Source organism: Lissotriton helveticus, chromosome 11 (assembly GCF_964261635.1).
Source record: "Lissotriton helveticus chromosome 11, aLisHel1.1, whole genome shotgun sequence".
NCBI lineage: Eukaryota > Metazoa > Chordata > Amphibia > Caudata > Salamandridae > Lissotriton > Lissotriton helveticus.
The window spans coordinates 330,725,366-330,747,963 of NC_136072.1; the positions used below are offsets into that span (position 1 = coordinate 330,725,366).

Here is a 22,598-nt window from a genome sequence, read left to right on the forward strand (position 1 = left end):
TCCCATGAGGCACAGGGTCAAGGCTGATTTGCATATGGCCATGTCTGAACTGGGGTGGTGTGGAGTGCAAAAAAAACGATGGATTTAGGCCCAGATCTCTGTACTGGGGTGAATGTATGACCTTGTTCTGCATTCTGTCCATCAACTGTTGTTTTTGCAGTCAGAGTTTTATAAGGCATACTCGGATCTTCTGGTGCCGCACATGTTGGAAATGTATGCGGAGGCCCATGACACGGGTTATCTCCCCCATCCCTAAGACAGGCCTAAATCATTACCTTATTGAAAAAAGATAATCCTCCGGAGTGTGCGACTCCTATCGCCAGTTATCTTTGATAAATTTGGATGTGAAGATACTAGCGTGGATTTTAGCCACTAAATTACAGCCCCTGATGCCACTGCTGGTGTTACCGGATCAATCCGGGTTCATTCCGGAGCGGTCCACCTCTTTTAATCTACGTACGATATTCACCATGTTCCACGTGCTCAATCCTGATCTGCAGGCTGTGGCCGTGCTGTTAGATGCTGCCAAAGCATTTGATACAATAGAGTGGAAATATATGGTGTATATTCTTCATAGGATGGCCTTGTCTTTATCCGCTGGATACAGGTCGAGGGTTAGGGTGGGTGGGCTAACATCTGAGACTTTCAGCATAGAACGTGGCACTCGGCAGGGTTGTACCCTTTCCCCGTTCCTGTATGCCATAGTTTTGGAGCCACTGGCATGTAAAATTCGGCAGTCACATAGGGCGGCCGCGTTGAATTTCCATAACCGTCCAGTTGGAATTTCTCTTTATGCCGACAATATGGTCCTGTACGTCCGCGAGCCGCAGCGTTACCTGTCACTTATCCTGCGTGAATACGTGAAATTTGGTTTCTTCTCCGGGCTGCAAATCAATTGGGAGAAATCGGTTCTCATCCGCCTGACGGCTGCCACTGTTTCACCCCAGGTGGAATATCCCGACATATGGTCAGTAGAACCTGTCAAGTATTTGGGGGTCTGGCTCCATCTGGATCCCGAGGTCGTTATTAGAGAAAATTATGGCCCTGCCTATACAGCGCTGGTGCAACAGATTGATCGCTGGTGCTGTCTGCCTCTCTCCTTGGCGGACCGTATAGCGGTGATTATAAATGATTATACTTCCCGAATTTTTATACCTGTTCTGTTATATACCGATCAAACTGTCCAAGCACTTTTTTAGCACAATCCAGACCCAACTGCTGAGGCTAGTATGGGGGAACAAACAGCCGAGGATTGGGTGGCATACGTTGACGCTGACATTTGAGAAAGGGGGATTCAATGCTCCAGACCTTTATGCGTACTATCTGTGTAGGCAAGCCCAACATGCATACTTCTGGTTCCGGGCTCATGACTTCATCCCGCATGTAGCAGTGGAGGAAGGCGACGTACATCCTGTACCCTTGAAAGGCATTGTTACGCATACCTGCAGGCACACGCCCAAAGGGGAGATAAACACGATAGACACCACCATTTCTGCGCTGCAGGAGATTGGGAGACGGGCTCAATAACTTCCTTTATACGCGCCTGCGCTGCCTATAGAGGGACACTCTGCGCTGTTGGTGGCGGATGAGAAGGGCCCTGTCACAGCACTTAGAGAGGCTGGGATTACTCTGCTGAGTGATTTGTACGTGGAAGGGAAATATATCTCAGGGGACGATCTGAGCTACATACAAAATCCCACTCCACTCTTTTGCTACACCTGCTACAGACTCCGACAGGCGATGAGGGACCATTACACGTGTTTCCCTGGTGAGCCGGAGGTGTTACAGGTGCTGCAGTTGCTAATAGTTGCCCCTTCTAGAAAGAAGCTGCTTACCAGATTGTACAGGGCGGTGCAGGATGAGACGGTTCGGGGGAAGGATAACAGCATGGGACGCTGGAATGAAATGCTTGATCCCCCGATCACGGCCGAAGTATGGGAACAGATCTTTATGCTCACAGAGAGGTTTACGTCTAATAGCAACCTGCAAATTATACATTTCAAGTTCCTTCACCAGGTATACCATACTCCTTATAAGTTATGTAAGCTTGGTCTTAGAGATTCTGACTGTTGCAGGAGGTGTGGTCGGGGTGGGGCTGACCTTCTCCATCTCGCTTTTTTGTGTAGACCTGTCTATCACTATTGGGAGGGGGTTGTCACTCTGCTACACACCATGACTGGTCAGGTGATAAATTGCACACCATTAGAGTGTCTATTGAGCTACGTGCCTGAATTGAGGGCAGCAGTGGGCAAGTTTGTGAGGGTGGAACTGGTGCTGGCAAAGAGGCGGGTGCTGTTCACATGGAACGGACAACGGTGCCCGAAGGTGGACGAGTGGCTGAAGGACATGGAGTACTGTTGGGAGCAACTAGACCTATACGCTGAGGAGCTCCCGGTGTCCTCTAGGTCTAAATACATTTGGGCCCCATTGAGGGAGTATCTGGTTGCTCAGAGCGAACAGAGTGATGACTAATTACTGTGGAGTGAGTGCTTCCAGGGTTTTTTCTGGTCTTGGTCACATGAAGTGAACGGTGGGGCAGAGCTAACATGTAGACACGAATGTGAGATATTGTACCTATGAAAGTAACCTGAATGTACTTTTTACTTCTACTTTTGATGTAATCCTATTGCGGGACTTGGCTCAGATGTTTATGTAATGTTCTTGTTTTTTTTTGTTTCCTGGTGCTTGGCACCATGACATGACACTGTACTGGCAGTTGCTGTATATGCTATGCGCCATTGTAACATTGCATCAATAAAATGTTTAATAAAAAAAAAAGCCTTGTAAGCTTTGTAAAGCACCTTGAAATGTATGCGCTTCCTGTCTGTCAGCCAGCAAAGCCTTCTAATAGCCTGAGCGACTGATTGAAATTTGGGAATACCCAAGAGCAACCTGGCTGACACATTTTGCATGGTTTGCAATCTATTCAGATATCGTTCTTGAAACCTTAGGTGCAACTCATTGCAATAGTCAATAGTCAATTTGTGACTAAACTAGGGTTGTAATTACGGTTTCTTAGCATCTGAGAGGATGAATGGGAGAATATTCTTAATCATCCTCAAGGTGTTAAATAATGATGAGACCCACAAATTGATTTGATTACCAAAATGCAGCCTGTCATCAATCATGGACCCAAAGTTCTTTGCCTTTTTTACTGGAATTGTGTGAGAAAGTGGCTCTATATATACTGGACCAGAATGAGGTACAGTGTGTATAGAGTCCACAAACCCCCGAGGTATAACAGAGGTTAATATCAGGACTGACCTTACTCTCAAAAGTGGTAGCATGGTCGAGCAGTAAGGCAGTACCAGAGGACAGTGTAAAGCATTTATTTTATTTTTATTTATTTAAAGAGTTTTATATAGCGCTGGCTAGACCCGGAGGTATCAGAGCGCTTTACATGAGAATCAACAATGAAACATAAAAAGTTCAACAATTACACAATAAATTCCAAAAAATAGGCAATACAATTAGGAGAGGAGAGAAAGGAGAGAGAAAAGTAGTGGAGGGGGCAGGGGAGGTGAGTAAGGGAGGAAAAGGGATGAGACAATGCAGAGAGACGGATAGAAGTCTGTCTAAAGACCAACTGGGTATGTGAAGACCAAGGAGGGAATCCACGGCCCATCTCACCTATAACTAAACCAGGTAGCTCCATCGGGCATCAGACAAAAAAGTTCAGTCTCAGTACATTGAGAGAGGGGAGAAGGAGAGACATAAATAGAGGGAGGATGCGGGAGGAGACAACAGGAGGGACGAAAGGAAGTGAAACAATGTGGTTTAACAGTATAACAGAAAAGATCAACAATTACACAATACATCAAACAATCAGCAATACAGTAGGAGAGGAGAGAAAGGAGAGAGAAAAGAAGTGGGGGGTAGGTGAGATGAGAACGTGAGGGTAAGGGTAGAAACAACCGGAGAGACGCGAGGAAGTCTGTCTAAAGACCGACCGGGTAGGGGACGACCAAGGAGGGAATCCACGGTCCATCTCCCCTATAGCTAAACCAGGTAGCTCCATCGGGCATCAGACAAAGAAGTTCGGTCTCAGGTGTCTGGGGAAGAGGTTCGCAGAAAAACAGGATGGAAGGGAGCTAAGGCAGAAAGACGAAGGAAAGTCTGCCCAAAGACCGGCTGGGTAGGTGACGGTTGAGGGGGAAGTCCCAAAACCCATCTCCTCTATAGCTATCAGGTAGCTCCACCGGGCTTTGGCCAAATAGCTAGGTCTCAATGGGACACATTTAAATAACATGGGGGGCAAAATAAATGGAGCATAGAGGGGAGGGAACAGGGCAGGTGAGAAAGGGAGGATAGGGGAGGAGACAACAAGGAGAGACGAAAAGAAATCTGTCTAAAGGCCGCCAGGGTAGGTGACGACCAAGGAGGCAATCCATGGCCCATCTCCCCTATAGCTAAACCAGGTAGCTCCATCAGGCATCAGACAAAATAGTTCAGTCTCAATACATTGAGAGAGGAGAGAAGTAGAGATATAAATAGATGGAGGAAGCGGGAAGAGACGGCAAGAGAGACGAAAGGAAGTCTGGCTAACGACCGACTGGGTAGGTGATGTCCAAGGAGGGAATCCCTGACCTGTCTCCACTAAACCAGGTAGCTCCATCGGGCATCAGACAAAAAAGCTAGCTCTCAAATGACACGGGAACTTCACAGGTAAACAGGGTGGGGCCTAGGGCAAGGACACGTGAGGGTAAAGGTTAGTAGCAGGAAAGAGGGGGGAGTAGAGCAGGAAGGGGTAGGGGGTAGGTAGTTCGGTAAAGGTTCCCATGGACCTGCTGCAAGGCATTAAAAAAGCAGGTCAGTTTCTTCACAGGCGCCACAATGGAATTCTCCGTGCGGTGTCGCTGAGCAGGGTCCGGTGCAGATAGTGCCAGGCTCCCCTTCTCCTCGGGCCGGTTCGGTGTTTGAGGCGTTGCCCAGGGGAGGGGGGAGGGGGTAGGTTCGGAACTCTGAGGGGGTGCGGGAGTTTTTTTTTCGGTGTCTGGGGCTTGCCCGGTTGTCGAGACATGTGAGGTAAAAGAGGCGGGACTTCATCTTTCTCTCTGCGACTCGGTGTTGGGTCGCTCCTCGTGTCAGGATCATCGGGTGACGAGGGACCGTGCTATCAGGTTGTTTCAGAGGCTTGGAGGGAGGAAGGGCCCCCGTTCATTAGTCCGGCCCTGAGCGCTCCCGCGGATAACGTATTAAATTGCGCTGTCCCTTGCGAGGTACCAGTTATTACACCGTCACTCCGGGGGTAGCGCTCCACTGTGAAGACTTTGTTGCAGGAATCCACGGTCAGTCTCAGGCTCGGCTGCTATGGAGCAGGCTCTGGTGGATAGTTGTCGCCTTGAAGTGAAACTTAGATAGAAAGGGACTAGTTATGTTTGTGAAAGTGTCGAGGTAAGGGCTCACGTTCGTGTTGAATACTGAGTAAACCTTACTGACTTAGATCCTAATGACTGTCTGAGAATGAGGTCATATCTACCTCCGTGCGTTGGTGGAAAAAGTAATCCAAAGGTGAGGTTGGTGATATGTTATAATTTAAATATAGCTATTAGAAAAGCTGTTCCAATATGGCTGCTTGTTTCCTCAGAGTTAGTTTGGTTCAGGTGTGAAGTCCTATCACTCTTTCTATGGGATTTCATCTCTGGGTAAAGTCCTCTGTTTCTTTCTAATGGTTGAAGTTGAGGGGAGGAATGCAGCTATTTAAAACTTGATAGCAAAATGGAGGATTTGCCATGACTAGTGGGCCATCTGTTCTGGAATGAGCTGGGGAAAAAAAAAAGTCAAAAATAACGCAAAATAGGGGAAACACCCAAGTTAATGTTTAAACAATAAAGAGTCCTGTACCTTGGATCACGTAACATATAATCGTCGTGTGGACTAGATCTCCGTAAGCGTGATAGGTCTCAATTTAAGTTAATGAATGTTGCCGCTTGCTCGAATTACATAAGAAGCGCTGCATGTATCTATGGGTTGGACCTGATCCGCCGTGTATCTCGTCTTGTGGGGATTGCGGCAGGGGAGAGAGGTGGGGGGGGGGGGGGGGGGAGTACCTGCAGATCGTTAGCTGTGTCCCTGCTGCAGTGAACATCCGGAGGTTAAAAGCTGCTTCTAGCCTCTAAGCCGATGAGGTGGAGGCTGTATTCAGGACAGGTCCTCTCAGTTGTGGTCCTGAGAGCTGCTGTAGTGAGAAAATCGGAGTGGGGGAATAGTCGGAGAGCCTGGTTCTGCACTGGAAGCTCGTTCCGATATGTGTGCCTTCTCCGGGTCACCCGCTTTCTTTCGGCGTTGTGGCAACTCCTCTGCTAAGGTGGGTCATCGCCTCCGTGATCTTGCAGCGCTGCTTCCGTGATGGGTCCTTTCCTTGGGACTACTCGCGTCAACCGGGTGCAGATGACCCTATGTTTTCCTGCCGGCTCGCTTTCTGTCACGAGGTTGTCTTCCTTTCCCAAGAATGTGTGGATCTGCGATCTCAGTTTGATTCGCGTCTCGCTAGGCCGCCGCCATTTTGAGTTCACCAGAGGAGGTGCTCAGTTCTACATCTGGCATTATTTTCGGGTCACATCGCCTCCATCCGCTGGATTAGACGCTAGTAACCTCCTGCCTGGGGGAGCTGTCCTAAAGAGCAGCTCCGCCTTCTTCCCTGACACAGCAAAAGGTTTCACACACTCAAGGACTGAACTCTAGCCCAATTGTTTTTATATCCAGAGATATAGTTGTTTTATTTTTAAAACCAACAGGTATCAAAATATACTTTTCTCAATATGAATACTCTCATGTAATTACTTTGCAAAGAAGCAATGACGTTTGTGAACACAATAGATACAGGGGTTGCAGTGGATTGTCATCATATAAGTACAGTTGATTACAATACCGATTACTTTAGTAGTTCCAGGACTAGATCCTAGATTCAGTCCTGGGGTCTAAGCTGAAACCAGATTAGCAAAAACGTTTTAATTACTGTAGTGAATTTTCATGAATATAAAGCGGTTTTAAAAGTTCACACTTAAAAACTTTTCAATGACTATCTGGCAATGTTATCCAATGGGAGAAAATTCAGGTTGCAGGTAAAGTACGATCGCGTTACTTTTGTAATCCAGTACTGGGCTCCTAGGGCCAGCACTGGGGTCTTAACCTAAAACAGGTAGGTAATTGCGTTTCAGTATTTCGTATAATTTTTTACGAATATTTCAAGTTTTCAAAAGTAGGCACTTAGAAGAAATTTCATAGAAAAGCAGGCAATGGGTTCCTATGGAGAAAATACAGATTACTAGTAAAACCGGTAAGGATTACTTTTGCGGTTCAGTACTGGGCTACAAGGTACAGTACTGGCTTCTCCCCTAATCAGAGGTGAGTACTTCGGAATTCGGCTGATTTTATATGAATATTTTCAGTTTCCAAAACTTCACACTTAGAAAATTTTCGAGTCAAAACCAGCCAATGTTATCCAATGGCAGGTAAGTGAGTTACCGGTTTCCAGGTGAGTACTTGGCTGGTGAAGTTAAGGTTCTGGGTATAGCCTCAGGGTTCCCCCAGGGTCAGGTAAGTACAGTTAGTTCGGCCGGGTGCAGAGGTAGTTAGGCCCAATGATATCCAATGAGGGAAAAGGGGGCCTCCAGTTGGTGGCTGCTGGCTAGCAGGCAACGCGGCTGTGGGAGCTGGGCTCTTAGTCACTTGCTCAGGGCAAAGGGGGAAGTAGGATAGGACAAAGGTGGCACAGCCAGCGGCACTAGGACGGCTGGGAGCAGGGTGCTTTTGAGCCTTCGGGCGCTCAATATTATCCAATGGGAAAGGTAACAAAGGATGCAGGCTCGGGGATGGAGACTCTCCAGGGGCGACAAGCACTTCGAGAGGTAAGTTGGGATCTTTGAGCACAGGTAGGTACCCCAAAGGGAGGCACAGGGGGCTGTACGGCGCCGGGTGCAGAGGTGTCTTTGGGTGTCGGAAATGCTTACCCTCAGCTGGTCGCGGTTGGGGTGGCCCCTGGTTCCGAGTCTGCAAGCGTCGTCTGGTTCGTCGAGGAAGGTCTTTGGGCACTGGACTTCGGGTCCCAGTCCCCGGGGGGACGTCCTCGTGGTCTTGGTTCGGTTGGGCACGGCCCGGGCTCGGCGGGTGCAGAGTGGGCTGGTCCGGAGCTTCCTGGCTGGCACCAGGGGGGTTGTTGCAGCAGAGCCTCTGCTGATGGGAATCCCAGTCTTTAAGAGGGTCAAGGCAGGCAGGTCCTCTGGGTGTCCCAAGGTTGCTGCCCGCAGGAGTCGCCGGGAATTAGGCTCAAAATGCAGCCTTAAAAGGCCCAGATACCTGCAGACCCGTCATGCAAGGATGAAACGCACCCCCAATCTACTGCTAAGCATATGATGTTCAATAGCCACAGGCTGTACCAGAGAGACAGACGCAGAATCCTCTCGCCTCCCTTAGATAACCTGTAGCCATCCCTGAACGCTCCACTTAAGTCAAGCTTTGCGACATTTCCTTATCATCCTTTTACCAAACTACTGCTATTGAACATCATATGCTTAGCAGTAGATTGGGGGTGCGTTTCATCCGTGCACGACGGGTCTGCAGGTATCCGGGCCTTTTAAGGCTGCATTTTGAGCCCATTTATTTTGGCTTCCACTGCAGTAGCTGTATTCATACCCGGGACTAAGTGAGACCCATTATCTACAGATGGCTGTTTAAGAACTAGTCTGGACTTCCGATTTACTTTGTGATTCCCTCAGGGATGCCGTCTTGACATTTCTAATTCTTTCCTTACTCTTGGACAGAAGGCACCCTACTTTCTTCAAATCCACGACTTGCGAGCTTATGATACCACATATCCGGTGGTTGCTCCAGTTACACAGATGGCTCATGAAAATCCAACTTCTAGGTTCTCGCCCTGAAGAAGGAACTGCTCATTTGTTTGTTTTTGTGCTCCGAAACGCGCGTAGGCAATTGGTTATTATTTAGTTTTATTCTTTTTATCTTTGTTCCTCATATATTTTCATGTATGGTGTTCTCTCGTTAGATGATTATCTTTGTTCTTCTCTCAAGTATGTTATGCTTTGTATGTTTCTCCCATGGGCCGCTGTATCTGTATAGTTTATGCAATTCTTAACATGTTTTTAAGTGTTTATCTTTATTTAACTTTTTGATATCAATAAAATGTGAAATTGCACCATGTGGTAATGTTTTATAATCTGTGGGACAACTGATTATTGTGTGGAGTAGTTACCCATAATATTTATTCATTGGAGGAAGTTTTTGCTCTTTATTCGGCTAGCTGTGATTGGGCAGGGCTCCCCATCTACAGGATGGTCGGAGCCCGGGGTCCTGCTTCATCTCGTCTCCCCCACCTGAGGGGTGGGGTTGGCACAGGCTGCCACACCCTCCTTCCTGACGTACTTTTTCCTGCCAGTCTTCCCGCCAGAGTGGGGGTTAGAACTGGGGGGCCAGTTGCTGGGGACAGCAAATGGTCTGGAGAAGCTCACAGAGGCGGCATGCCTTTGAAGCTTCCGCCCAGCTCATCCTGGAGGAGGAGACCTAGCACCTCGCCCAGGATGTGCATTGTTGCAGGCCCAGGAGAGCGGGGGCTCTCCACCCAGGGGTCCAGCAACATGTCTGCTGTGTGATAGAAAATGTGGAATCAGCACCCATCTGTGAAATGTTTTTTTTTACAGTCTCTGATATCTTCAATGTCTATGACAAATAAGATCTTGTAATAAGTAGGTCCGGACTGATGTAAGGTTGCTTATTCAAATCTTTATTGTGGTAATCCAAGACAGGAAAAAATCCAAGAACACATGTGGATTTCCCTTCTTAGCCGACGCGTTTCGTCTCAAAATTGAGACTTCTTCAGGGCTTACACACTTTTAAACTTGTACATACATGTTTTATGAAAACTACAGTTAAAACAAAACAAATCTAAGAATATTTTTAGCCATCTGAGTCTGTCCGAATTGGCTAACACTAGGACCAGTTATCTTAACATTTTGGAAGGAAGCACACATTTAATCATGAAAAAATAGTTTTGATACAGTACAAAAAAGTGTCCTATTTGTTACATGTAGCCACAGTGGGCAGCCTATGGAAGAGTCCAGATTTAGAACATTGTTATAATAAATTAATACACAAATGGCCATTTAAGTAAAAAGCCCCAGGATACATGAATAAGTGCATACCTTAAACATCTGTATTAGTCAATAAGCAATGCAGCAAAGTAAGGTTCCTTGAGAGTAGCAGGTTATCATGAATTCTGAAGAGACACATAAAATATATTTCATTTAACGGTAATAGACGTACCGTTAATACTACGGTTGTCAAACCCTAAAATTATGTATTGAAAGAACATACTGCTAAACATTGGTATCACCTGACTGCATGGAAGTGATGACTCTCATAAAGAGAGTACAGGTGTGGAATTTCATCAAGATATCAGAGACTGTAAAAAAAAAACATTTCACAGATGGGTGCTGATTCTTCCACATTTTCTATTGTATATTTTGGGCTTTGCCCATGAAGGAACAGACAGGGTTGTGTTCCTTGGTCTCCTGAGCACCATCACCATAACCTTTGAGCCACAGTGGAAGCAGGTGCTGTTTTTGCTTTACCTCAACCCTTGTGTTTTGAAAAAAGAGGTCTGCTGTGTGGCAGCCCCTGCAGCCACTCAGTCCAGACGTGGATTGTAGGTTAGGGTTTCAGGGGGCATCTCTAAGATGCCCTCTGGTGCATTTTACATTAAATCTCACACTGGCTTCAGTGCGGGTTTAATGTGCTGAGACGTTTGGTACCAAACTTGTCAGACTTCAGTGTAGCCATTATGGTGCTGTGGAGTTCGTAATGACAACCTCCCAGCACCATATACTCTTAATGGCATCATTGCACTTACAGTGCCCAGGAATGGCCATGGGTACTGTAGGGGCACAGGGCTCATGCACCTGTGCCCACACTTCTGGCTTAGGGCACCCAGATAAAGGAGTGACTGAAGTATGCCAGGGCAGTGGGTTCTGTGGGAATGGCACACAGGGATGTGTGTCATGTCGACTCTTTGTTTAGTTCTGTACTTAGGCACTCAGCCTGCAAAGGCTGTGAATGGGTGCCCGGGTACAGGGCCCCTGAGGGTGGCACAATAAGTGCTGCAGCCCTCAGGGGTCTTCTCTGGTCACCATGCCCTGGGTACCTAGGGTATCATTTACTAGGGGTTGACTAGTCCAGAGATGCCAATTGAGTTTTTAGTTTCAACACAGTTTTAGGAAAGGAACACAGGCCCTGGGTACGTGATTGGCAGGAACCCTGGGCACACTCAGTCAAAGCACATCAGCAGTTCAGAAAAAAGTGGGGGCATACCAATGCAAGAAAGTTGGCACTTTCTCACAAGTTGGGAGTGGTCCCATCTCCAGTGGCTAACAGAATGGGGCCACAACTAGGGATTATTCCCAAAAATAATCATCTTAGTCTTTCCCTGAGTTTAGCTTTAGGCAATGATTGCTCATCCAGACACTGATTGCCCATATGCAATCATGCAACTTACCACCGATGATGTTTACATCATTGAATGCTGACAACACAATTTGCGAGTCGTCAGCATAGGAGGTAAGGGAGAATACAAATGTTTGAATCGGCGATCCCAGCTTTGTTACATAAAGGTTAAACAATAAAGGCCTAAGTGAGGAAGCTTGCGGGACCCCGTATGGAAGATAAAAAGGTTGAGAGGTGTAGGAGTCCAGGGCAACACTGTACTCTATTCCTTCCAAGAACAAGCTCAGAAGGGCAAATGTCTTCTTTTTAATTCCTAACGCCTCAAGACGGTCAGTCAAAACAGCATGCTCGACCGTATCAAAGGCTGCCGACAGGTCGAGGAGAATAAGGGTTCTTATCCAGTTCCGCCCTTATTTATTCTGTAGCCTTGATCAGAGCAGTCTCGGTGCTGTGTCTGGGTCCAGGATGAATTGCACCAATTGGTGATTCATCACTTTCTCTGTAATTTTTGCTGGAAGTGGTAGGCAGGAAATGGTACGACAATTAGTAGGATCTTTAGGGTTTAGGCTTGGGTTTTTTTTGAGAGGGAGAATTGAGGCCTGTTTGCAAAGTGATGGGAAATATCCAGCCACAAAAATAGAGTTAAAGATGTAGGTTAAATTAGGAGCTATAGGCCCTAGAATCAGTTTTATCACCGAAGGTGGACATGGGTCTGATGGAGACCCTGATTTGGTAGAGTACATAAGCGTGGTCACTTGGTCAGGTGTGACAGGGGAGAATTCAAGAAGAGTTGTTTGTTCAAGGTCATCCGGAGTATTTATTTTGTCATCAGTGACAGGATTTTTGTAGGTATCCTCCCTGAAGGCTAGATTTGTATTGGTGGCGAACTTCAGATGAATTTAGTCGACCTAGTCACAAAAATAGTGGGTAAGCGAGTCGCAAAAAAGTTGACTACGGCTTGCTCCTTTGTTGCCGGGAAGTTTGGTGAGTTTTTTGATCACCAGGAATAATTACCATGACAGGTGCTGAAACAAAGCCTTGTGAATGGGTTCAATTAGCCGGTATCCCGTTAATTTAGAGAGAACCATGTATACCTCTCAAGGAGAATGTGTCATTACAGGAAGAAAAAAAATTAAAACCTTCTAGAAAATGTTTAATGACTGGTATCTTACAGAGGTCCCTTTCTGTATACTGGTATTGCTGCTAAATGGACCTTAACTAAAGAGAATTTCAGTATAAGATGAGCTAGGTTCAGCAAATAAGGAAGGATCACTACTTCTTTGCATGTGATGTGGTTATGACGTAGCTTCTAGCACCACCACAAAGGCAACACCTCTTCTACTTGAAAGAGTTAGAGACTCTTGCTGACGTTCTATTTCTCCCTTTTTTTTTTAGTTCAACCCACTCCCCTGTTTCCTTATCTTCCCCTGTTTTTCTCCCTTCAATTGTTCCTTCTCTCTGCTCTTAATGACCTATGCCATTTTCCTTTTCCTTTCTGCGCAAGGCCCAACTTTCACAAACCAAACCACACACTAGAGGAACACAACTGACACAGTAAATATGACACTTACACTGACCAGGTTCAGAGTAATCTTCCTCCTAGTACTTCATGTCCCCTCTCCCACAACACTTCACAACACACTCTAACATATTGTAGAGTACCGAGACATTAGTCCATATATCACAAGAGGCAGTACCAAAGCCCATCCACATGCTGACACAATATATGATAACATCACAGCATACATCTCGATTTTCCACATAGGGAATAACCACCAGGCTTACTAACACAAACACATCTTTTTGGTAACTTTGCCCTCATCACATCTCATGCTCGTCAGACTGCCAGACAAGAGTACCTCACAAATAAAACACAATCTTTGCCATACCCAACAACACAACATATGCCCAATCCACATGCCATGACTAAATTCCCCTCCTAACTTCGTCTAATCAACAATCCCAATCCGCATGACACGCTCCGCGCGCAGCGGTCATAGAAGCATTTGTTTGCTGCATGTTTTTGCCTCATTAAAATTACGATTGGTTTTTAAAAATTCTTTCAATGTTTAGTTTTATTACTTGTATTCTATCCTTTGCTTGCTCACCTTAGTTGTTCTGTCGGTAGCTTCCTTGCCAGCGCCCCGTTCCACCACGGGTTTTCCCGCTTGCTGTGGAGGGCGCCGGCACAGATCTTAGGTCAATCTCTGATTGGGGGGCGAAGGTCACGAGTCGGGTTAGCGTCTCAGCGTTTTCCCTATTTATTCCGCATGACACGCTCTGCGCGTAGCGGACACGCGCAGCGTGCGCGTCTAAGGCAAGCTTGTCTGCTCCAGTCTGTGCCACGATCGCGCCAGGGGCCAAGGAGGGTGCCTCATCGGCCGCTCTTATCCAAGTAAGGATTTGTTATGCTAGAAAGGCCCTGCTAGAACTCAGGCCCACAACTAAGACTTATCATCATACTTTTGACCCTGAGGCCCTCTTTGATAGAATGTTTGGTGGGTGCCCAAGCTGTGATCTTAAAAAGGGGCATGAATTGAAGTCCTTGACTGATCCTATTTTGTCTAAGCTTGCCTCTAACTCGAATGTTGAAAAAGGGTTTCTTATTAACGACGGATCGCTAGTAACAAATAATATTGCTTTTAGAAACTTTGTCTCAGGTAGAAATCCGACCTGGGTGTTTGTTACAGAAACCTGGGCTACGGATGCCTCGGGACCCGACCTGGTTGATGAAATTCCTACCGGCTACGCACTGTCCAGGATGGACAGCATAGGCCGCCGAGGGGGAGGACTGGGAATGCTGTACAAGGATTCTCTTATCTACCGTACCCAGTGCCTTTCCACTCCCTCTGATCCCTATCAGGCCTTCTACTTCTCTATTAGTTTTTGCCCTTCAGATTCTTTCTCTGGCCTCTTGTTTTATAGGCAACCTGGGCCCAGATCATCTTTTAGTCAGGCTGTTATTAAACTGATAGAGCCATTTCTTGAGAGGACAAATATCACTCTACTTGGTGATTTTAATTTCCATTTGGAAAATATGGCATGTAGGGATACCCAAGTTCTCCTGGAAATCCTAGACTGCTGCGGTCTTGCCCAGTTGGTGGCAGGCCCTACCCATATGGCAGGACACACCCTTGACGGAGTTTTCTCTAATGACCCTAGGCTGAAGGTGGGACTTTCTGTCCCATTAGCATGGTCTGACCACTTTGCTGTGCCGCTGGACCTTTTTTCCCAGGTAGCAGTACTTTCTTCGCCAGGTCCTAGGAAACAGGAATTGAGAAGGAATTTTAATTCTGTCAATAATGAAGTACTCTCTCCCTTCCCGAGTAAGCTGGAGCTTGCAGATCTGCCAGAAGTTAATTCAGCTGCTCTGGAGTTCTCGCGTACTTTTTCAGGAGCAACGGATATTCTGGCCCCTCCCAAAAAGCATTACTCAGCGAGGAAAATTCCTTCGGCCCCCTGGTATTCAGACAGACTCAGACAGCTGAGACAAGGCTGTCGTAAACAGGAGAGGCTATGGGGGGCTCATCTTGATCCCTCCGATAAAGATCGAAATAAACAATCCCTAAAGGAATATAAATTAGCTATCAGAGGAAAAAAGAGCTTAGTTCTGTAAAGTCATTGCCTCCCTTAATTCCTCTAGAGATCTTTTTAAGGTCATAGATTCCTTAACTTCTCCTCAGGTAGTAGATTCAATTGTGTAATCCCAGGATCTGTGTGACAAAATATCAGCTTTTTTTTCATACAAAAATCCTTGATATCTATGCTACGTTGGAATCTTTAAATTCCTGCAGTGGGCCCTCCAATCCTCCTTTTCCAGGGGTTATGAGTCTGCCTGGTGAGCAGACTCAGTTTTCTTTCCTTCCCCTTTTTGTCATGTGATGTCATTGATCAGCTTCTAGACAGTACTAAGTTGGGCTCTCCCTTAGACTCAAGCCCGCTTAAAGTACTGAAAACCTGCCGGGAAGTAGTTATTCCACCTCTTATGAAGGTTATGAACCGTGCCATCTTGGAGGGAGTCTTTCCCTCCCCATGGAAGATGGCGGTTGTAAAACTGCTTCTGAAGAAACCTACCCTAGACCCAGGCGTCTTGAAAAATTTTCGCCCCATCTCCCTGCTCCCGCAAAGATGTTGGAGGCCTATCTTAATCTCCACCTCAGCACCTATCTTAAAGATTTTGCCCTCTTGGATAGATCTCAACATGGTTTCAGGAGATACCATAGCACGGAAACTGCTCTCAATACAGTCGTCAATAATATCCGTTCCCAGGTCCACAAGGGGCATACCACTCTCCTGGTCCTGCTGGATCTTACAGCGGCCTTCGATACTCTGTCTCTTCTTATACTGGTTTCACGTCTTAGATAGGTGTCGGGGGCCCTGCCCTGAATCTTCTTGCTTCCTTCCTCAATGATAGAGAACAAAGAGTGAAACTGGGTCAGTTTCTTTCTGCCCCTAAACCCTTGCACTGTGGGGTTCCTCAGGGCTCTTCATTGAGCCCTACACTTTTTAACATCTATGTGTCCCCCCTTGCAAGGGTGGTGAGATCATTTGGGTCGGAGGTGCTGTCTTATGCAGACGACACCCAAATAATGGTCTCTCTTACTCATTCAGTGAAAGACTCTGTCCAGAATTTCAGGAGCTGCATGGAGGCTGTCTCTCAGTGGATGGTTCAGAACTTCCTGAAATTGAACGGGGAGAAAACTGAGGTATTAATCTTTGGGGGAAATCAGGAAATCTGGTCAAGAGACTGGTGGCCGCCCTCGCTTGGGGAATGCCCCCGCCCAGTCCAGTATGGTAAGAACTTAGGGGTGTTAATGGACACTGCCCTTTCCTTTGACCGCCTGGTAAACAGGACCGCCTCCACCTGTTGTGGGATCATCAGGATCCTCAGAAAGATTTCCCACTTTCTTTCTCCAGACGCTCGAAAACAGGCCACGCTGGCATTAGTTTCTTCCAGACTGGACTATTGTAATGCCCTTTAAGTCTTATTCATCATCTTCAAATGGTGCAGAATGCTGCGGCGGCTGCACGTAAGAACTTACATTGGCTTCCGATGCACTGTAGGATCACTTTTAAAATCCTATGTTTGTCCCATGAAGCCTTTTATGGCACTGGTCCGGAGGGCGTCAAGTTATCTGTTCATCTTTATACCCCCCAGTAGATCTCTTCGTTCTTCCAACAAAAACCTTCTTGCGGTTCCTAGATTTGCCAAGGCAAAATGGGGTGGTAGAGCTTTTTCCATTGTGGCGCCCAAATTGTGGAATTCTCTCCCTTTAGAGCTATCAGGGCAGCCCTCCCTCCCTCTGTTCCGTAAGGCCTTAAAAACCTGGCTTTTCTCTGAAGCCTATTAGTAATCCTGTCCCCTTTGTTAGTGTGTCGGATGATACGCTCTAGCGCCTTGATGCCCTTGGGCTAAGTTGCGCTTTATAAGACCCCCATTCATTCATTCATCTTCATTCAAAACCAAACACTTTAGACACACAGCAGGAAGATTCCCAAGTGGCCAAAATGAAATTCCACTCTTCAAAATAGAGCACAACCCCCAACAGACTACACCATTCAGTCCTTAATACACACAGTCACACGATAAGCACCCGACCAAAGCTCTATGCACCATCCATCACCAAACCATATCCCACAAATCGGACAACTCCACACCTTGCTCTACACCACACAATACTGTACCACCCACAGTGCTTTACATTGCTAGCCACATCATTACACATCTCCTGTAAGTTTATGTGCATGTATTATTTGCATTCCAGGGTTATTTGCACATTTTCCATTGTATCATTCACCTTGAAAAAAACACACACCGGCTTTTTGGGTCTGCATTACTACTGTGAGGCTACTGTATCACGCAGGGTACTTTCACTTGTTGAGATAACAGGACTCTGAAAATACATCTGATTGGGTGGACCAGGATGTTGCATTTCAGGTTCTAGTTATTTTGGGGGCCCTGGTGGGAGTATCCTAATCACACATTAACCTAGCAGCAACATCTGATGCACGCATCGCTCTCAGCAGTCTTAACACCAACAATCTCAGCTGACGTAGCTGGGGAATGTTATATCCCTGTTTAAAGGCAGATGGAAGTAATCGAGAATAATTCGAAAAATTCTAATCACATTGGAATTGCCACACCGGGGTTGGCCAGTTTGGGGGTATTTTACTCCTCAGTCATATGTAGTTAAGGGTTGAGCAGTTGTCAAAGTATACATGACATCTTACGTGAAAGTTGACCGGATACCATTATACGAAGATCGATTCATTTTTTAGCACCTTGGCACCTCACATCTGGATGGATTTAACAGAAGTATCAGATGCCAGATTAAACTCAGATGCCAATAAAACCCAGATCCTAGTGGACCTATTGGGGAAAGGAGGCTTACATGCTTCTCTGCTGCCGCAGAATTTTCTACCTGGATAGACATGACCGAAGTATCTTAGTACTGAACTCGTAAAGGAAACAGTCATTGATTCCACCCACTCATCGACACTGCAAGGAAGAATGCACGAGTCTTCCGCCAGGGTTGGTAGGATATCCAAGCAGATTATAGCAACATAAAATAAAACACTGACACTTGCAGGTCTAACTTAGGTAGAACACATCCAAGGTCCTCAAAACCACACCCAGAAGGTGACCTCTTTACACAGGTCACCCTTCACCGACACACCTTTCTAACCACAAATGCAGGCACCAGCTTGAAACAACTGATATCAACGGCTAAAATGCGACATCACTGGCAGGTGCATGCTATACAAATACCAAACAAAATGGCATAACCTATCTGAATTTATGCTAAAGCAAATTTTTCCAAGTCATCTATAGCTCCCTTGATAGTCCCTACATTATTGTCATTTTTTTAGGTTGCATGCTGCACGCACACAGCCCTCTTAAAACTCACATATTTTTTTGGTGAAACTCCATGATTTTCCCTTGCACAGTCTCCTGGTGAGGCAGGTAGTGGTTTTTTCTAAGGTGTTCTCGGTCCCCCAGCTCGTCATAATCACCAATCTCGGCTATGACAAAGAAGATAAAGGAAGTTAATTACTTAAGTCAGTCAGAAAGAACGATTGTAAAATGAGCAACCAAACGTAGCTTTTAAAAACTTGCACGTTATAGAACTGAACAATACTATATTTATATGGTACTTTTTTTATGGGGGGGGGGGGGTGTAACTATGGACCCACCAAGTGCTCAAAGTGTTTTTCCTGGCAACATGTATTGTGTAACCTAGTGATGGTCCTAGTCTTCTTGTGTTCTAGAAGCTTGGCCGCAGAGCTGGGTCGGTGCTGCCATGGGAGGAGTCTTCGGGGGTTGTTCCTGTAATCTTAATAAAACCTTCTATCAATTTATACGTGTGTTACACTTCTTAAAAATGGTGATGAGGGTGGTATGCTGGAAGCTGTGAAAGAAGGTGTGGTTGGAACTCAAACCCCTAAATTCCCTCTTTGTGCCGGATTTGTTAAGCCCACATCAAGTCTTGGTCTGACCAGTTTGTGCTACGATCCGGAGATTCTCCAAGCAAGGTGTTTCTACAGATGTGATAGTTCAGTTCAAAAGCTTTATTCGGTTTGCATAACACAACCATATAAGCTGAACAGTTATATCAACGTTAAAATTCAAGGTTTAAAATATTTATACTCCTCTTTCTGTGTAATCGTCATAAACACAAATATATCAGTACTCCTCTTCTTATACAATTGTTATAATCTCATTTTCGCGGATCAAACTTCATAAAAACCTATAACTAAACTAAAAGCATACTGTTATAAGTTAAAGGTAATAAGTATTTCCGAAAGAAAGGCAGTTTATACAGTTTACAATAATAACCTACACAGACAGTATGCTAATGCCTTATTCCAAAGTGCATTGTGCTATAAAGTATCATGTGCCAAGATCCAGATGTGCAAAATCACTATATCTAACTCACTATTACAGTACTCGAAACTGTGCAAATTGGCTATAAAGTGATGTATGCATAAGTGCAAATTTGCAATTTAGAACAAGATTTCACAGTACTATCGATTTTCTAGCAGCTCTATATTTCATTATAAAATTCGCAACATAAAAACAGATGTCTGGACTCTCAAGAGAACATAATAATTTAATAGCATTTGCAGTTAGTCGAATGTTATATTTTAAAAGGATAGGTGTAAAGATGACTCCAATGCAGAAATGATGATTAAAAGCACTCTTTAATGGTCAGAAGTAAAGGGACCTCCAGCTCCTTCCACAGCTCCCTCTGTACTGTCCACTATTCAGACTATAACATTCTAAGCTCCTAGCAACAAGCTTACAGTTCCATGAAGCAAGATCCTAACACATCTCGCCCATTACAATATGATACAGCACAAGAAAACAATTAATACAAGCTAAAAAAATGAAGCAAATACAGAAAAGTAAAAGAAGTTAAAATTAAGGGGAATTACATTTTGCAACATTACCACAACTCCAAGCAGAACCATCATTTAAGATGAGAACATTTTTTTTTTACAAATTTCACTTGTTTAGGATGTGAGTATTTGCTTTCCCCTTTTATGACAAAACCGCTTTTTTTCGTCACAACCCAATCACCAACATTTATATCCGAATCTTTCACCCTCATCCTCAAGTTGTACGAATGTGCAGAATCACACTGCCTTTTGAGAACACCATCTTTCACACTCGAACGGTCAATCCAAACACACTCTTTGTTCTTCAGCCAACCCGGAACCTCTTTCAAACCTGGCTCACGCCCTTTCAGAGAAACAAATGGAGATATACCAGTGACTGAATGCGGGGTCACCCTATATGACCAGACCATTTTCTTAAGCTCCTCAGACCACGACAAACCATTCGCCAAAGATAACTGAATATTCTCCATCAACAATCTATTAATCCTTTCAACAAGACCATTTGCTTGAGGCCTAAACAACACAACTTTCTCATGACAAATACCCATACCATCCAAAAACTCTTTCATCTCTCTCGATACTAATTGCACACCATTGTCTGAAATCAAAGTTTTCGGTATGCCTTCATTTAAAAAAGTTCTTTCCATAAAACTTATCACCCTTCTAGTATCAATGTTCTCCGTAGACTCCATTACGAACAATTTTGAATGATAATCCACAAGGACCATTATAAATCTATTCTGAGCACCCAATTTAGAAATCGGACCCAGGAAATCAATTGCCAGTTTCTCCCAAGGACGTGCTGGAAAATCAACACAGGAAAGAGGAGGCTGCCTAATAATTTTCGTCTTATCACTTCCAGCACATGCATGACAATTCCTGACTAAATCATCTATTTCACCATCCATACCCGGCCACCAATACGATTCACGGATCCTTCTCTTGGTCATGTTCCTCCCCAAGTGACCTTCATGCGCTATATTCATAATTTTGGACCTGAGGTCACACGGTGGTACCAACCTGTTCCTTCTCCACAGCTTACCTTCAGAAACACTCAATTCAGCTTCTACATTGAAAAAACCCTTCAGACGAATGTCATTAGAAGATTCCCTTGACCATCCTCCAGAAACATTTTCCATAACCGAAGGAATTAGTTGATCATTTGCCATGGCAGTCTCCCATTGTCCCTTATCAAATGCTAGAATTTCATCACAACTAATCACTGGATCATTGATTTCTGACTCACCATCCACCAAATCTACAGGCATTCTAGACAGATAGTCTGCGATGACATTTTTCTCTCCCCTCATATATTCCATTTGAAAGTTGTATTCAAGCACAGATAAAATCCATTTAGATATTCTAGGAGTGACATTTCCCTCCAAGCCTCTTCCTCCTTTAAACAAATGCACAAGGGGCTTATGATCCGTCCGCACTCTAAAAGGTAAACCCCAAAGAAAATACCCGAAATGTTTAATTCCCCACGTACAAGCGAGAGCCTCCCTCTCAATAACTGAGTAAGAAACTTCAGCACCCTGAAGTCTTCTGGAGGCAAAACCTATAATTCTTTCCACACCATCAGATATTTGAGAGAGAACAGCCCCAATTCCCACAGCACTCGCATCAGTGGTAACCAAGGTTTTGGCCTTAACGTCAAAGTGACCCAAAGTAGGTGCATGAAGAATTTCCATTTTTACACATTTGAAAGCATTCTCACAAGCTTCATTCCACACGAAAGCTACACCATTCTTCATCAACTGCCTTAAAGGCTCAACCACATTCGAAAACCCTTTGATGAACTTAGAACAATATTCAGCCAATCCCAGAAAAGACCTCAGCTGATCTTTAGTTGTTGGTGTAGGAGCATCATTGATTGCAGAAACTATACTTTTTTTAGGTGTAATGCCTAGACCAGATATCTCATGACCGAGATATGTCACACTATCTTGCTTCAACTGGCATTTTTCCTTTTTTATTGTCAAACCATTGGCTTCCATGCGTTCTAAAACTTTTGTCAATATCTCATCATGGTGATGACAATCTTTTCCAACTACTAACACATCGTCCTGAAAACACAAAACATTGTCGATTCCAACTAGCACTTGCTGCATCACTCTTTGGAACACCGCTGAGGCCGACGCCAAACCAAACGGCATTCTGCAATAACGAAACGCCCCCAGCGGTGTTACAAAGGAAGTGAGATGTCTCGACTCCACATCCAAATCTATCTGGTGGTAGGCTGCAGACATGTCAATTACACTAAAACACACACCTCCACCCATGGCACTTAACATTTCAGAAATGTTTGGTAAAGGTTGCCTATCAACCCATATATTTTTATTCAAGTCGCGCAAGTCCAGAGAGCCTAATTTTGGCTCCACCATCCTTGGGCGCGACCACAATGGGAGCGAGCCACTCAGATGCCTCAATGGGTTCTATAATCTTCAGATCTAGTAACTAATCTAATTCTTGTTTAAGGGGTTCTCTCATTAAGTGTGGCAAATTTCGTACTTTGTGAACCACTGGTATTGCTCTCTTCTTAAGGATGATTTTGTGAGAAAATCCTTTCAATTTTCCTAATTTATCTGTAAAAACATTAGATAATTTTCCCATGATATCAGTTTCAAAAGTATCAACACTTAGGACAGAAAAAGAAGATACTGGTTCAATTGCATTTGGATTCAAGATAATTCCTAGGTCTTTTTGGTGGCGCCAACCAAGCAAGTTAGACCCTTGCTTAGTAA

General features: G+C 45.1%; 1 protein-coding gene across 2 annotated transcripts in view; it reads right to left on the minus strand.

Annotated features, from left to right (window-relative positions):
• The window catches only part of FARP2 (FERM, ARH/RhoGEF and pleckstrin domain protein 2), a 1,696,743-nt gene that overhangs the window by 963,850 nt on the left and 710,295 nt on the right, over window positions 1-22,598 (minus strand). For both annotated transcript variants that reach the window (XM_078665691.1, XM_078665692.1), the window contains exon 7: window positions 18,363-18,477. In XM_078665691.1, coding sequence (XP_078521817.1) covers window positions 18,363-18,477 — 115 coding nt within the window. The remainder of the gene's footprint in view (window positions 1-18,362; window positions 18,478-22,598) is intronic.